The sequence below is a fragment of the Erpetoichthys calabaricus genome, chromosome 8, assembly GCF_900747795.2.
Source record: "Erpetoichthys calabaricus chromosome 8, fErpCal1.3, whole genome shotgun sequence".
Classification (NCBI taxonomy): domain Eukaryota; kingdom Metazoa; phylum Chordata; class Cladistia; order Polypteriformes; family Polypteridae; genus Erpetoichthys; species Erpetoichthys calabaricus.
Genome location: NC_041401.2, coordinates 32,545,826 through 32,562,906, shown reverse-complemented (window position 1 = coordinate 32,562,906; position 17,081 = coordinate 32,545,826). Strand labels below are relative to the sequence as shown.

General features: G+C 36.2%; 1 protein-coding gene across 4 annotated transcripts in view; it reads left to right on the top strand.

The window, feature by feature from the left end:
* The window catches only part of LOC114655440 (protein TANC1-like), a 569,281-nt gene that overhangs the window by 456,058 nt on the left and 96,142 nt on the right, over nucleotides 1-17,081 (top strand). For all 4 annotated transcript variants that reach the window (XM_051930575.1, XM_028806429.2, XM_051930574.1 and 1 more), the window contains 3 exons: nucleotides 8,236-8,467; nucleotides 11,927-12,093; nucleotides 15,861-16,468. In XM_051930575.1, coding sequence (XP_051786535.1) covers nucleotides 8,236-8,467; nucleotides 11,927-12,093; nucleotides 15,861-16,468 — 1,007 coding nt within the window. The remainder of the gene's footprint in view (nucleotides 1-8,235; nucleotides 8,468-11,926; nucleotides 12,094-15,860; nucleotides 16,469-17,081) is intronic.

The following is a 17,081-nucleotide window of genomic DNA, read 5'->3' as shown; positions in this document are numbered from 1 at the left end:
TCTTATGAAGGTTTGATAGCAGTCTGAAACCTTTTGTAAACATGTGAACATCAGTTCCATTGGGAAATTATCTTCCTGCCTCTTAGAGCTTCAAAAAATTTTTATACTGTCAAACATTTCATCATGTCACCTTTTAGAGATCCAATATGTGCAGAAAGTCCTATATAATAAGTTTTTTCAAAGTATAAAATTGCTAAAGAAAGACAACCACTCAGTTGGGCTGCAATCACAGAAAAGATATATCTCATTAGGGTACCCAGGAATACACACTCAAGATAAGAAGCAAATCTGTCCGATTACCCCCAACCTCCACTGGGACCCTGATCTTGTTCAATGGAATGCATGAACCTCCAACCCAGTGAAACAGATTTAGGTAGCCATAAGCACAAAGGGCAAGACCATGATGAAAACTGCATGTTTGAAAACAGAAAAATGAAATAGTTCAACAACACATAGTCATCCTGAAATAAAACGACGGCTGGGTAAGTTTGATTTATTTGGCTGAAGCTTTTCATTTGACACACTTACATATTTAAAGTGTTCTTTCCTTTTTCAGTAAAAGTGAGCATAAGCTGTCTATTGAGGGGGGCTGGTCAGGCTAGGGACTGAAGACAATTTCAGGTATTACTGGACAGGAATCAGGCCATGAGATATTTAAGGGGAGGTGCACAAACAGAAATAGTTATCCTAATTTAGCTAGTGTGGAGGAGCAAGGACACTTAAAGCCATTTCTGGCAGGGTTTGTATTTTAGAAGTGGTTCCTAGATAGGATTATAGGCTCACTGAACCTATAGTCAGGTAGTGAGTAGGGCAAGAGTTCCCAGGGTGGGAGGAAAAGAGGAACGGGTTGAAAAATAAAAAAAGATGGACAGAAATGTTGGAAGGAGAGTTAAAGAGGATTTGGCAATACTTTTGGAAAATGCATAAAGCACTATCCAGGGCAGTCACAGGTGCCAGGCCTTGTATAACCTACATACAATTGGGCAGCTAAGATTTTGTTTTGTGTGTTTAGTTGTATATTTTGTTTGTATTTGTGCTTTTTATGACAAGCTGGTATCAATGGATTATTGTGAGGAAAAATATAACCAGGCGATGGTTAAGTGAAACAAATAAACAAAATCAGGAGGGTAAAAAGGTCAAAGCCTGAAAAAGACAAGCAAAAAAGTCAGGTAAAACATGAGAGCAAAACCAGAATCAGAAACTGAAGTCAAAAAGAGATCAATAACCGAGGCACAAAACCTGATTCCAGGGTCTGCTTGGAATTGAAACTAATATCACTAGACCTCAAATTGAAGGAGTGTTATTCACCAAGGGATAATTTCTAATGTTATACTCACTGCATTTATAGTGTCCCTGTGGCATGATTGACAGAGTGATTACAGTCACGTGTCACATAACTCTACGTTGTATAAACTAAGAAACAAAAGATGAGAAAAATAAGTTTTTTCAGTAAGCTTCAAAATGATCAGACGTCCACAGTAACAGACACTACATAGTTAAGAACCAATAAAATAACCCAAAACATATATAAAACCTGTTATTTGATAAAATGTTATTCCTTTTCTTGTGTTGTATTTTATTTATAAAGAATATTTTTTAGTACTTTGGCTTCCCTTGCATTTATTTTGGGCATGGGGATACCTTTAGAATATTCTGTCATTGAAGAGAAAAGGAGGAGACCTTATATTTTATGGAGCTTCTACTTCTAGTGACGTGTTGAGTCCTGCATAGGTTAGCTCCAAGTGGGTTATGGGTATACACGTACACAACAAACAAGGGTTTAACCTGCCTCTATCTTCTGCTTTGTAGTTATTTTAATGCTGAAAATGCTGCACAAGTTACCAAAGGGAAAGAAAAAGCTTTTCTGGGTGTGTGCTATCAGTATGATCAAAATAAAACTATGTGTGGCTGATTTATATTTTTTGCTTCTGTTCAGCTTTGTTATTATGTATACTGTAGCTAATGAATATGTATTGTATGAAGCAATATTTTATCATTTCAGTAACTTCATTATACTGTAGGTTAAGAAGATATTTGCATACATATCTTAATGTCCCCCATGACCCAAAACTGGACAAGCTGGCTACAGAATGAATCAACAGATCTTATTATCTAGGTTAAAATGCTAAAAAAGAAAAAATCTAAGATAACGATGTGCTTCTTGAATGCCTTTACTCAGACCTTGCAGCTACAGTCGTACATAACCTATTTTTGACTCATTGCTCTAGATTTTGGGCTGCTGATTGTGCCTTAAACCAGTCTATCTGTGTCAGCTCCACAAGGTACATGGAAATTAGGACACAAATATAACACAGTCTGGAAAGTTCATGTCAACTTAGTCTCAATGGGATTCTGATTTTTATTACACTGTTGTCTCACATTTGGACAATTTAATGATAAAAGTGGACTTTTTATGGAAGGGGAGTTTAAAAAGAAGCATTTAATAAAGTATTGAGAAATCTGGTTTACGTTTCTTTCTATTGATCATCTCTTCTGTACCTGCAGTGCAGCTGAAGACAAAGACCAGCTTATTGATTTAATTTTTTTTTTATTCTTTGGCCTTTGTTTTCCCACCTGGTGTAGTCCTTTAGGAGAACTCTTCTATTGCAGTTGCTGTTGTTTCAGCCTTTTATTTAAAAAATGTGACATCACAACTCATCTTTTCAAGGGTCCCTGTTATTCGTGATTTGTGTCTTCAAGTGAAGAATGACCTTGTTATAAATGTTTTGGCAAGGACAGAATACATTAGAGAAATAGGATGAATAGATTTGGGTCAACTTCAGAAAGGGGAAAAATATGTCTGTAGGCACTTCAAAATGCTGCTGAACTGGGAGGGAAATGGAAATCACACAGTGTCACAATACAATGAAAATACAAACACCTCTGTTAATATCGGAGGTCTGGTGGCTCTGACAGCTCCAAGCAACAACAGCCTGCTTGTATGGCGAAAAAAGGCAAAGAACTGTAAAAGTAGACTACATTTTGATTTTTCATAATATTGAATTAACAAATACTGAATAATATAATGTTTACTGTTCATTTTTTTATTTTATGTGATTGCAGCAAGCAGTTCTGAAGCAAAATAGCATATTTCAGTGGTGATTATATCTTTACTACTGCATGCTTAATTAATATTTTTCTAAAGTTTTTTTCTGGTAAGAAGCCATTAATATAACAGTAGCTACTTGGCATTTTTAGGTCATACTAAAGTATTCGGAGATAATTGCCACAGTCCCACAACAATTTAACAAAACCTAAAGAAATAAATTACTAGGGCCAAAGAACATTTATGATGTCAAGCTATCCTTTAATAAGCTAGTATATACAGTATATAAACCTTGAACGTGCATTCTTCTTATTCCATTGCAAAACACCAAAAACACTAGTTGACTGAAAAACGTGTGAATTGAAAATCGGTGGACTAGCTAACCCTAGTAAATGTAAACCATTGTTAGCTTAGTGTAAACCACAGCTAATTTAAGCAAAACTATAACACTGAAGCTTAAAGGGTAAGTTTGGATTTATTGAATATAATTATTTTTAACAGTTATGGTATGCTGTAATTTATTCCAAATATGTTTTAAAACAAGCAATAAGTAAAAGTATTTGTATGACTGGGATTCCATTTGGGTCTGAAAAGAATGAGGGCATTACATGTATAGGTGTAGACAATAGAAAGTAATTTGGTGAAGTCTAAGATCATGGAATAATGTTAGGAGTTTTAGATCACAGTAAGGTGGAAAGAAAGATGAACATAAAACACGTATCTCTTTCACACTAAGTGTTGTGCAGTGTAGGAACAGACTAAGGTGATTCTTTGAAAACGTAGATGGGTTAAGAGGCCCACAAAGATGTAGTGCATAGGATGTGGTCTATAGAGAGGCCAAACAAGATGGTTTTGAATGATATGGTGCCTTAATTGTTTTGAATAAACAATTCTTTATATATTAAAATAATTGTGATTGACAATTTATTTTTTGGTAAAACATGAGCATGCTAAAAAGAGACTAATGCCTCAAATTAAAAAATATATGTAAAAACCAAAGAGAAAATATTTATTCATTAACTACCTAGTGCAAAGTATGACTGGGTTTAGATAAGCGATGCTTTACCAACAATTAAAAAACATCATTTGGTGATGATACTGCAGTCCCCAAAGTGTATGCTTTATTTACAGATGCAGTAGATCTGGGGGGAAATGACTGAACTCACACACATACTAAAATAAAGGGAAACCCTCAAGATGACAAAGGAGTGGAGTATAAAATACAACCTATATTTTTTTAAGTAGTCATTAACAGGTTAAACAAGAGGCAAACTGTCAATTGTGACTTAGAAAGTATAATCAGCTATAAGCTAAAAGCACTACAGACTTGAGAGTTTGCAGGGCTTTCATCACAGAGTATTCTACTTTATTTATTTTAGTGGAAGTGACTTAAAATTACTGGTTGGACAACAGACATGAGATACACTGAGTCTAGTGTGTGAGAGTCTTATGTAAAACTGCTAAGAATATTTTCATCTGATGTTGGTGTCTGATAGTTATTATCACTTGTTACAGTTTTATGGTGGCTGGTAGTTTTAAACAATTTTAAGGCAGACTTTCTATCTTTTAAAAATAACCCAACCAAAAAGTAATTTGTATTCTAAATTATGAAATTAGTATGCGGGGTGAAAAATGAGGCCCTGAGTTAGTAGCAGAATGTGCAGTGTGAAAGGGGCAAATGTGTTCTGGTCATCTCAAAATGTAATTTGTTTGGAGAGAGACAGGTAGTTGATAGATGGGAGAATTTGGAAGAGTATCATGCAGTTTTGGAAAATGTGGTTATCATTGCTTTACAGCTCACAAGACTGCAAGATGCTCAATATTAAAAATAAAGAAATTATTACTGTCAACTTTACGGAAGTGTTCCTTTATGTATGATTTTTGTCATACTCTTCTGTTATTTTATTGAGGCATTATAAAGAGCTCCATGTAGCAAGATAGTGGAATTGTACTTTTAATTGAAACACAGTCATTTAAATACAGTCTTCAAAAATGCAGAAACACTTAGAGCCCTTTCCTCTTTTCTGCATTATCCAAAATGTAAAGATACAGAGTAAGAACTATGCACAGTATTTGCACTTTATAGAATTATGTTGTTACATTGTTACGATCTGAAATCCATAAAACTCAGAACCCAGTTATCTCCAAAGTTAGTCCACAAAGTTCCAGATATGGCCTACTAACACTACTAGCCTGGCCCCAAACTCTGCATACATGATTCTGACCAGTACAGGCCAAACAAAACAAAGTAAGGCTTTAAATTAAAAAAAATGAAAGGAAGACAGGAAAATTGTTAACAACCTCTTGCCCTAAAATTAGTGATTCTTTTATTTATAAACTCGAAAAGAAACAAAGACAAGAATGAAACTGGATTCAAGAAATAAAACCTAAAAGGCAAAAACCAAAATAGTCTACAAAAAATCTTACTAAACAAAGGAAGGGTTCACAACAAAATACCAAGCAAGAAATTTACATATATATGTATATGTACAAGGGTAAATCAAAAAGTAAAGGCAATTTGAAAATTCAGTGGTAACCGCAATGTATAGAAGCTGATGTGATGTTTGATGTGGATTATGGGTAGTTTGAACATGCAAAGCACAGGGTTCTGGCATTAGTCTGGTCGAAGTCAAGGTCAAATGAACATGGACACTCCACTGTGGGATTGCACCATTGTTGAACAATGCTCTGTGGTGAGAATTCTTTGGGCAGAAGGAGTGAAACCTGCTGAAATTCACCAAATCTATACAAGTATGAGAAACACACACATAGGGATGAGAATCGAAAACTGGTTCTTGTTGAGAACCGGTTCCCACTGTTTCAATTCCATGGAATTGTTTGCCATTTTTGCAAACGATTCCCCTATCGATTCCAGTCGCCTCGAATGATGTCACCACGTTGCGTAGCGTCATTTACCCAGCAGGAAACATGGCGCCTAAGCGGCACAAACACTCAAAAGTTTGGTTATACTTTACAAGAAAGGATGACAACAGGGCAACTTGCAATACTTGCAAAGTAGATATTTCATCAAAGGGAGGAAACACTACGAATATGCAAAAGCATTTGCTCACGCGATAACCTTAAATGAATGTCGTGTTTTTGATCCGCTCCGGACTAGTGAATCTCAACCCAGCAGCAGCGGTAACGTTTGCACGTCCTCTCCCGTTAATACGGCAGGTAACTAATCAACTAACATTGCATATTATGTTAGCGCGATTTGCCTTATTGCAAAACCTGCTATGACTGTGCATTGCATTTAGATGACCATGACGAGAGAGACAGACAGAGTCTGGCTGGCTTAGATGCTGGCAGTTCTCGCTGCAGTCTACCGGTAGCTTCTCCTTTCACAGAGGCGGGGAAAAGTAAAAATTCCTTCCTGAAAAAGCAGATATGCTTATATTTCTGCAAAAGAATTGTTAATTCTCCATAGTTGATGGTTGCAGAATTGCACAGTGCACAGTTCCATTGGACTTGAGTTGATTGTATTTGTTGCTGGCTGATGTAGTTTTATTTTTGAGTGCTCAGCTCATATATATTTTTAAAAAGGAGAGTGTAAATGTTACTGGACATTCTTGTGTAATTGCCACAGAATTATTTATGTTATACTTTGTTGTTGCTACAGAAGAATATTTATTTTATTATTATTTTACATTTACAAATTTTTTTCTGGGGACCCCGTGGCACCCCATCGAGGAGCCGTAGGCTGTGAATCTCTTAAGATCTCACTGTTGGGTTTGTAAGGTCATGCTACTCCTAAATTTCTGTCTTGTTCAAAGATAAGATATAAAACAAAGTTCTAAGCTAATCGACCTGTGTGTTCTCCTTTTTTAAAAATAAGAATCGATAGGAGAATCGATAAAGAATCGAATTGTTAAACAGAATCAAAAATGGAATCGAAATCGTGAAAATCTTATCAATTCCCATCCCTACACACACATGCAGTGGTCATTCTTAATGCATGATCAGTCAATCAATTGAAAACATTTTCTGATGTCCTTAATGTGCCTCACTGTGACAGCAGGTTAAGTTGGCCAAGCCAGAGTTCTCTTACTGTAGTTACAGTCTGAGGAATTCTTAGGTGTTCCCAAGCCAAATGTGAGACAGAATCTCATCAAATTGTCCTAGGCATACCTCAAGATCTTTCTCAGTGAACATACCTTGGAACATATCCCACTGAGGGCAACAGGCATCATTTCTCACTAGATGCCCAGACCACCTCAAATGGTTCTTGCTAGTGCAGAGGAGCGATGACTCTTCACCATGGTCATAACATTTTCCTTGCTTCTCGCCCTCTCACAAAGAGTGAGTCACGGAGCATTACATAGAAGGATACTTTTGCCCACTTGTTTTTTTGCAATTTTTTTTCAGGCATTACACAGGGTATGTGTCCCGATGTGAGGATGGGAAAATACATTGTCAGGTAACGCTGAAGGTCTGTCTTTTGACTTTGCCCCTCTTTGAAGTGTCTGTTTCCAGACAGAATACATGAGGCAGTTCAACAGAAACAAGAGTGTGAGTTTTGTTGGTGACTCTTCATTTCAGAATTGTACTTAAGTACCTTTGGAAAAGCCTCCATTCAAGCTGTTTCTGTGTTTTGTTGATTTTTGCAGTTATTGATCTTTGGCTTGGTTTTACAGATATGATTATTGTACTATACTTTTTGGATACTTTTCCCTGCTCCTGTTGGCCTATTTATTAATGGCTGCCTGCCTGTTTTCTGGCTATTGTGGACTTAAATAAACAATTGTTTTACTATTTTCATACACCTTTTTTGAAGTCAGTTTTTCCTGATTTATACATTAATTGAGGTCACACTGTTAGCCATGTTGTTCAGGGCAGAAATCCATGCTTCAGTCCTGCAATTTGGCTTTTCCTTTGCAAAAGGAAAGAGTTTAGTGCATACTTGCAGACCACGACTACAAAATTGAACTGAAATATAGAACTGAAATATAATTTGGAGAAGATATTTTAGTTAGATGGTAAATACAGATGATGCCATCGGTGCCTGGGATAGGCTGAGCCTTTCTATGATCCTAGATTAGTTTAAGCAGGTTCAATAAATGGAAAGTCTGAAAGATTTTTCTAGTGTTATATGATTCTTCTTTCCTAAATGAAAGTAGCTTTTGCATATTGCTCAGACAAATATAATTTTATGTTCTGTTCTTTTTTTTTTGTCTTATCACATACAGGTTGTTGCTTACCACTACTGCCAAGCGGACAACACATACACTTGCCTAGTGCCAGAATTTGTCCATAGCATAGCTGCTCTACTCTGTCGAGCCCATCAGCTGGCAGCATACAGGGAGCTGCTGCTGAAGGAGACCCATCTGCAGAGTATGCTGAGCCTGAGGTCTTGTGTCCAGGATCCCATGGCAGCTTTCAGGAGAGGAATTTTGGAGCCTCTTGCAAATTTAAGAAAAGGTATGTTAAGCAGGGCTTATCAGGTCAGCAGCCCTTTTACATTAACTTACTCTTCATTCCCTCTGATCAAAATGAGACAATGCCTTTGAGAAGGATCACCTTCACCACTAAACAAAAGTGGTTATTCTCCTTAGAATAGTTTATGAGGTGGCGTGCTTAAATTTTACTTTTATTCTTTATCTCATCAAATTATAATGGTTGGGTCATCTTTGAATGTGGTCGGGAGCTACAACCATCTAAGACCATTTTGAAACAGTCTGAATATTTTTTGCATACTTTGTTTACCTGAAATAATTATTTATTTTATGTTTTGCATTTGTTAGTTGAATTCTTTGTTTATGTTAGTGGCACTCTTAAGTCAAGGATGGTTTACTATTGCTTTACTGCTGTTGTGCATCCAGTTTTGTTACTTTACAGTCACCACCTTAGTTAAGGACATTGGGTTGCCAGGGCTTCTTATCTGACTTTTGAGTTAGTTTAAAGAAAAGACTTAGTTTGGTTTTAGAATTCATTATTAAAAGCTTTACAATTTCAAGTTTCCAACTTTTTCTTCCCCAATTATTACAATTTATATCAAGCTCAATTAAGAAAACTCTCACAGTTCCTTAACCCTTGCTTGTTTATAGACTTCTGTTTCTGGATGGTTGTATCACTCTGTCCAGATCAAACATTTTAACTAAGAACATGTGTATTTATCTTGAAAATGTGCTTGACAGTAAGTTTGTTTATACTATAATGCTAACTTAACTAATCGTCACTATTCACTCTAAAAGCAATAGGCAGCAATATTGAATCTTTATTCTGTTAAAACTGTACTGAGCTAAAAATGTTAATGTTCTTCTAACACTCTATATTTTTAAATCGAATTTTTAAAGCTTTTTCAAATATCCATCTTCACATTTTCAAGAATTTAAAGCAGTTGTACCTCAAGTTACATGATGCTACTTTCAAGGCTATTTCTGCTTCTTTATGGTAATAGATAAGAGATTTTTATTAGTCACATCTCTCTCTGTAGCATTTTCACATTATTGCTACACACCTGTATTTTTTCTGTTTAATTTTATATTCTGCCAGTGTCGAGTTCCTCTTCTCTATCATTTCAACAGCAGCCTGTTCATGTAAAGGAGTAACGTGGTCTGACTACATGATGTCAGATGCCATCTACTGTACTACACTCTATGATTGAGCAGAAGAGTATTGGCCTCCCATAAAGAAGTCATATACTCAAAGAAATATTTTATTTCACATGTTACTAACCCCATGTAGTTTGTAGTGATGGAAAAAATTTTAATATCATGTTTTCATGCATAACAGGTAATGGTTTCTGATATAATAAGAGTCTGTGGTGACCAAGGCTGGACAATAGAAAACTTGGCAAAAATGGCCATGAAAAAATCTCACATTGCATATGTGTCACGTATTCCACATATCAAGTCATCCAGTTGTATGCTCACTATACCCTAAACTCTTCTTGGGAATGAAAATGAAACGCATTCAGACTCAAATGAGCATTTGAATTGGAGACTTGTCTCACATCATTACATTTTATTCATAGCGGTGAGCCACAACTGGGTCACCTAGAAATTATATATTCGCTGTCTGTGAAACTGCACAGGTAAAGTGACATTCTGCTTGTTGAAGCATCTTGAATGCACACAATAACAAGATATTTTTTTGTCTTCCTGATAATGTTTTCATTCGCTTTTCTTTAACTTTTAATCTTTAGTTTTACATATCTCTCAGTGCACGCTTTTAGTTGATTCCATGTGAAGCACAATGTTAACTAATGAATCAGCTGTTAGTTAGCTGCACTCCTGACCAAATTATGAGGAGGAGAGGCAGGTCTTTAGTTCAGATGCTTAGGTGCATCTGAATGTGATCCGTGTTCATTCACAAAAGCGTTTTCCAGATGTAGTTTATTTAACAATATGTTACTAAAAATATGTGTGGACGACTTGGCATATGGATTATGCGGCGTGAGAATTTTTGGTACACTTATTGAAAATCTGTGCTGTTTTTCAGTGTTGGTCATCATAGACTCGTACTGTATCAGAATCTTTGATATCTCCATTATGCCTGAAAGCATGAGATTAAAATTTTTTCTTAGCTATCACTACAGACAACATAAGAATAAGTAACATATTAAAAATATATAACTTTTGGGTGCACTATTTCTTTAATTCCACCGGAAATAATAAGTTCCGTATTTTTTGATATTTTTCCCTTGCTCTGTGGCTTCCATTATAAAATGCCAGGACAGGGTATGCATTTTTTAAAACTTACAGAAAACACTTAACTTTAGAACACATTTTTGTGTGGCAAATGTATACATACCATGTTCTTGAAGAAATAACTTTGTTTTGAAAAATATCAAACAAGCTGCAGGTTCATTTGCTCAGAATTTTGTAGTGTTACCTTCTCATTAGAAAGTCATACAGATGCATTCCGGCCTTGTATGGTTCGTTTACCTTTACTTTGATAGTTAAGTACCCCTGGCATCAGTTGGGTCACCTGCCTACTTATGTCCTGAAGGAATCTTGTCACTCATCTCCTCTGGCTGCAACACTCACTCTGTATTTCTCACACATGCACACACACACACACACACATCGGCGGTTCTGTTTTCTATACTTCTGTGGACCTACTCTGACATGTTAAATTGCTACTTCTCTTACATTCCCTCTCTATCTCTCTCTCTCTCACATAGAGGTTTTGGGAGGATTTTACACTGCCCTGTTCCATTCCTTTAGTGCTTCACTCCTGGCAATCTCTTGCCAACTCAGTTCCCTTTAACATAAGAGGAGGTGCAGAAATCCTAACTTGGACATATTTGCACAAAATTTCATTATTGTGTATCCTTTTATTTATCACATTACAGAGGTTTTTGTTTTCTCTGTAGATTTGACATTAAATTGCAATCTGCACATAAATTAACATTCTAAGAATTAACTCTATTGTGATAAAGGAAAAAACATTGAATATCTATTTATGACTTATGAAGACTAAAATCAAGGATTGGTTATAGTATTAAGAGGAGGGCAATTTTTTGTGAAATAAATGGCCTTTACACAAAAGAGTCCAAAATAAAATGAGAAAAAAACGTTATGGGAGCAGAAGTGGAGTTCAGACATCTATGTGCCAGCAGGACAGTGGGGCTGAATGGTCTATCAATGAAGTTTCTGAGGTCCTCTTACATTCAGTTACCACCATTCTTTTTTCTGTTTTTTAATTTGTAAGAGTTCAAAAGCAGCAAGTTGGCATGTTCTGGGCCTTTATTTTGAGGTGAAGTTGAATATTCTTTATTCTGACATTGTGGTCTTACGAGAAACAAAAATACAGAAAAAAATCATCTTTTTTCACTACAGCCTTGATATAATCTGTTGTTTATAAAATAGTTCATCAGTCAGATGTGTTCTGTGGTTAGTAAAATATTTGCTTTCTGGCTTCATAATATTCCAGAAAAGAAGATTCCTGAGGAAGACCACATCATTTTGATTGATGGCCTAAATGAAGCTGAATTTCATAAGCCAGATTATGGGGACACCATTGCTTCTTTTATAACCAAAATTATTTCCAAGTTTCCATTGTGGCTGAAGTTAATAGTTACTGTACGAGTAAATCTACTGGTAAGTGATTACTAAGATACCACTTTCCCTCATAAAATTGCTCTTTGATTTTGAAATCAGTTAAAAATAATGGTTATTTCAGTTTCTTTTTACTGGAAATTATATGTCCTACCATTTTAAAATGAGACTGCACTGCAAGTCTGAGAAAAAGAACCACGCTTTCTGCAATTATTTTTGTCTAATAATACTTCCATGATTCTGTTTATAATGTTTGAGATATGCCTTGGTATTTTCTTCTTTATAGCTATTTTGTCAAATTTTTGAAAGTAATTGTGCTGGGGCTGTGTTGGTAATATGCAAACTTTTTTTGTTTGCCATGAAATATTACACCTTTGACTTAAATAAATGTTAAACAGAAAATATTTGGTACCCTGACAGAATTCTGAATAAGTAGACATAATTAGGAGCCCTGTCTTAAAAGACAATCAGATTGTGATAATAAATGTACTTTTTTTGACTCCTAAAGGAGCACCTCTAAGACAGCGCTGTAGTTGTATTCATTTCCTTTTATTTTATAAAATGATGCTGATCAAGTACTACCTTTTTCACATTAGAAACTGCAAATATTTTATTTAAAATGGTCACTTTAAACAATAACGCTTCCTTTTTACTAGGATTTTTCTAAATAGGTTCTGGTTTGTCATGGCCATGTTCATTTAGTTAGATTTTCATTTTGTGCATTGATTTGTATGGCAGTCATCACTCCAGAGCACGTAAGTACAATACCATTTCTTTAGTTGCACGCACAAGGCCACACCAAGTGCTAGCATGCAGTTTTAGCAAGTTATGACCTTGAGAATTCATGTTCTTTTCCCACTGCCCACAATAAATCAGATGGTGAAGCTTCTTCCTGAATGTCAGGGGGTTTCTTACATCGATGCAGCTCAAGGTATTGTGCTTATTTGTGAACTTCAACTAAAAACAGCTTATCATTTAGGCTGAGTGTTAGCCTGAACACTAGAGCCTCGGTCACAGCAGTAGGGCTCTTCGCAAATGGGAAAGTAAACAACAATGGCAGTGATGCAGTCATACTGTGTCACACCAGAATTGTTTAAAAGCTGAGAACCAGCACAATTCTTCTATCCACATTTATACAAGCTGTTAAATTTTTCCAGCCATTCATAAACACACATTTTAGCAGCCTTTGAAGGACTGAAGTGATTTATAGTTTTGATGTCAGTTGGAAGCCGACATGCAGTGTGTTCAATGCTGTATTTTACATTCCTTTAGTAAAATGTATCACTTAGAAAGTACTGTAAATACTAAGAGTTTAATGGACAGCATTGGGTATTTATCATATAGTTTATTTTCTGGCATATTCATAAACAGAAATCTCACAGATCCATATTTTGTTTATTTTTTTATGGAGCAAAAATGAATGAATAAAATCAGAAGTTATAACATAAGATGGCATAGGCTTGAAATTTGAAAGTATTCATATTTGTCAACACTATATCTGGCTATCGAGATCAAATTAGTGAGTCCAGTGTCGGTACTAAAGGCAGTAGACTTGTGTTGATAAAGAAGCTTTTTATAACATTTCTCTAATATACAGTAGTTGATTTAATATTGCATTGTAAAATAGAAATGTGAATTTCATTTTTTTTGCTCAATTTTATCGATAAAGTCTATTTTCAAACCCCGACAATACCATTCTGTGTAGCCTAGTTTATCTGTAATGCATGTTAGGTAAGAATCCTCCTAATATTGCACATTAGCCCATCACAGGGAGCACACTAATACTGCAGCAGCATGTACATGCAGATGCACTACAGACACACTGATTATTAAAAATGTGAAATATAGAAATAATTTAAGTAAATGAGAGTTCTGTAAGAAGTTAGAAAATTGCCATTTTGCAGACACCCAACCAATGCAGTTTTGTTAAGGTGGTTTGAAATGCTGTCGTTGTTAATTACAACCCAGCAGCTAGATACAGGTGTCATTTTTGAGAACATTATCTGTATTAAAGGTATAGTTGATCCTGCGTAGCAAGTATTCATATTTACACATTTAAAGTTAACAAAAGAATACTAGTTAAGTTAGACAAGACTATTTCTCATCCACGTTAGACAACTGCAGTCTCAGCCCTACACAGGAAGTGCCTCTAATCAATTTCAGTTTTAGCTTCCAGCTGCTAATACGTTACCACATCAAAAATATCTCAGCACAATATTCTGAGTGTGCTGCTCCTGAAAATGGAAGAAATTAGGAGCACCAGGTTTGTGGGAATATTAACAATTAAAGTCTTTAATATACTTGAACATCTCTTAAATAACTTAACAATTTGAGATTGTGATGCCCAGGGGGCGTACCAGCCACCCTACGTGGCACAGACAGGCAGATGCAAATACTGTCCAGCACACGTTTTATTCTGTGTGGCAGTGCTTTCTCTTCGCTCCCCACTACAGAGCACAGTAAAATAAAACAAAAGACAAGAAAACCAAACATGGTCCTTTCTTCTCTCTCTTCTCTTCTTCTGCCACCTCCACTCCTCTCCCAGCAAGCTTTGTCCACCCCCTCCTTTCTCTGGCTCCTCAAACGGAGTGAGGCAGACTCTTTTATAGTGCACCTGAAAGTGCTCCAGGTGCTCTCAGATCCTCTTCCGGCAGGACTTCCAGGTGTGGCTCAAAACCTGTGGTCCCAATGTAATCCAGGGGGAATTGCCCTCTCGTGTTCCAGGGGAGGTATTGCCCTGGATTTATCCTCTCCCCCAGTCCTTCTATCATAGGGGCATCCTGGCTGGGCAAGGGCCCCGGCAGCCCGGCACAAGATCTACATGTTTTGTACTTTTATCATTTATGCTCTGTGAGATTTTTAATGAGAGAGATCAATATTACATTGATCTAATTTAAATGTTCAGTGTTTTTACTGGCATGGCAGGTCACTTCCCCACATGCCACACTACAATCTGAAAATTCTACACAAGGTAGAAAAAAGAAGTAACCATTGCATGCTCATGGCTCATTTTTAATGTATTCCTCATTTAAAAGTGGGTGCTGCTTTTGCCCCAGTCTAACAGGCAGACAGTCTACATTCCAAGATCGGACATTTTCATAAGTCATTCCTTTGAACTGCTTTCATCTTGATTAATATTATTTCCATTGAGACATAAAAGAGAAAATGAACCTAGAACTGTGGAGAAGCATTAGACCTAACTAGCTGAACCCTACGATTGCCCTTTCAATCAAATTCAGTAGTTGAAATAAAAGATACACAGTGATATGAGAGATTTCATGCTAACTTTGAATATCAGATATTTTTATGGTTATTTAGACAAAGCCAAAGTAAATATAAAAACAAGAATGCTGCAATCTCGGAGTATACAAAATCACACAATTTTGTTCTTTTCAGAATAATAATAATGTAAATATATGTTGCAATACTGTTCCATAGCCCCATTTTCCACATAATAAATTAATAAGTAGAGGAGCTATAATCACCTGCAACTTGGAAAAAGGAGGAGGAAAGGGTTTTAGCTCACATCACGCATGCAAGTACTTGTGCTGAATAATTCAGGCATTCTTTTTAGAGCGCCTATAATAAAGGATAACTGATAAACCAACTCACTGTGACCTTTGCTGTGATTCATTGTTTTCAACAGAAAAGCAATTCCACTTGGTCATAAAACCTAATTCCTCAGGTAAGTTTCATTATAGGTCTTAGTCTAAATAAAGCAAAGAACTTAGGAGAAGAAAGAAAAAAGAAATCTTGGTTCAAGGATTGTCATTAAGTAACATTTTGTTTATGATTTTTTTTTCTTTTAGGAGATCACCAGTTTATTACCATTTTCCAGGATTTCTTTAGATGATTTCCCAGATAACAAAGACATAAACAATGACTTAAATACCTACATCCAGCACCGTATTAACAGCAGCAAGGAAATATTGAACAACATATCATTGAATGGCAAGGCAGATCCCATCACTGTTAGCAAAGTTGGCAGCCACTTGATCTCCCGTAGCCAGGGCTCCTATCTGTATTTGAAGCTAACACTGGACCTTTTTGAAAAGGGACATTTGGTCATTAAAAGCTCCAGCTACAAGGTGGTACCTGTGTCCCTTTCAGAGCTGTACCTCCTGCAGTGCAACATGAAGTTCATCACCAACTCAGCCTTTGAAAGGACCCTACCAGTCCTTAACGTGACCTTGGCCTCTCTTCATCCTATGACAGATGAACAGATATTTCAGGCTATTAATGCAGGCTCTGTAAGTGGAGAATTGAATTGGGAGGATTTTCAGCAGCGGATGGAAGGGCTGTCATGCTTTTTGATTAAAAGGAGAGACAAGACACGGATGTTCTGCCATCCTTCATTCAGGGAGTGGCTAGTCTGGAGAGCAGATGGTGAAAGCACAGACTTCCTTTGTGATCCAAGGTTGGTATTCTTAAAAGACACCTAATGACAATCTGAATGTATTGTATCTCTTATGAGCTATTGTATAGGAAGTGAGATCCGTTCTACTTGTTCTATATGCTGTGATGAATACCAAGTTCTGAAGCTTCAATCCAGGACCTGTTGTTAGGGGCTGCAACTATAAATTTTAGAGCCACTACTTTCATTTGTCAAAAATCATAGCATAAAATAACAGAATAGCCTTTAATGTTTCTTTGTAATGTAAGTGTGAAATATGCAGTATCCTTAATGTCATTAGTTTTCTGAGTTGCAACCTCTGCACTCCAACTACTGGAAGAGAGTGATACTGACATTTTTCACAGGTTTTATAGTGTCATTTGGCCTTTTTCAAATTGAATGACTTAACTGCTTCATGCATATGTAAATTAACTTGCTGGAGAATCTTTTCAGGCTCAGTTTTGTCCTGAGTGAAATGTGATTCAGTAGTTGAGATCTGGTTTATCTAGTGGAATATTAACACATTGATCACACATTGTTTTTAGGGTGGGAAAATAATGAAGGAAAATTCAGGTTCCGATTTTTATATGTCAGTTGTATCAAGTACTTTGAAATTCTTGTCTTAATGTCTTCTCTC